The sequence below is a fragment of the Pygoscelis adeliae genome, unplaced genomic scaffold (assembly GCF_000699105.1).
Source record: "Pygoscelis adeliae isolate BGI_AS28 unplaced genomic scaffold, ASM69910v1 Scaffold54, whole genome shotgun sequence".
Classification (NCBI taxonomy): Eukaryota; Metazoa; Chordata; class Aves; order Sphenisciformes; family Spheniscidae; genus Pygoscelis; species Pygoscelis adeliae.
In genome coordinates, this window is record NW_008824982.1 from 1,632,087 (window position 1) to 1,632,642 (window position 556).

A 556-nucleotide genomic window follows, 5' to 3' on the forward strand; every position below is an offset into this window, starting at 1 on the left:
GAGAATTATTAGTTCTAGTGTCTACGCATTTCCCAGGAAACCTCTACGTGCCGATATGGTCACGCTGTTTCTGAAAGCCATTGCTGCTCCCTCAAGGTGCCTCCAGCGAAACAAACCGAGAAGAAGATACCATCCCGCGTCCTCTCTGACGCCTGAAACGAGGATGGCTGCGCCATTCCTCGGCGGGCTTGCCGGCACCTCTCAGGCCCTTTGGGTGAAGGCGGCCCCTCGGCCGGGCTGAGCAGGAAGGACATGCCGAGTCCCGGAGGCTCGTGTGTGGGTGTGCACGTGGGGGTGTGGGTGTGCACGCGCGCGTGTGCTGAGGGAGAGGAGGGAGCCGGACCGGGAAGGGAGAGGGGGGACTTAAAAGGCTCCAACTTCCGTCCCCCAAGGTCGGTATGGTTTAGTGCTGCCCCCGCTGCCAGCCTGCTGAGGGCTGGCGGTGGCTGATACAGCCAACGGAGGGGTGATGGCTGTCGCCGCAGCCACGGCGGCGGCCGCGCCGGGGGGGAGCATGGGGGAGGGGCCGGGGGAGGGGGGGGGGGGGGGCTGGGGA

General features: G+C 65.6%; 1 protein-coding gene across 1 annotated transcript in view; it reads right to left on the reverse strand.

Annotated features, from left to right (window-relative positions):
- Nucleotides 1–352: 352 nt before the first annotated feature.
- HEY2 (hes-related family bHLH transcription factor with YRPW motif 2) overlaps nt 353–556 on the reverse strand; it is a 9,819-nt gene continuing 9,615 nt past the window's right edge. The window contains exon 6 of the mRNA XM_009325677.1: nt 353–549. Within this exon, the coding sequence (XP_009323952.1) occupies nt 364–549 (186 nt within the window). The 3' untranslated portion in view covers nt 353–363. The remainder of the gene's footprint in view (nt 550–556) is intronic.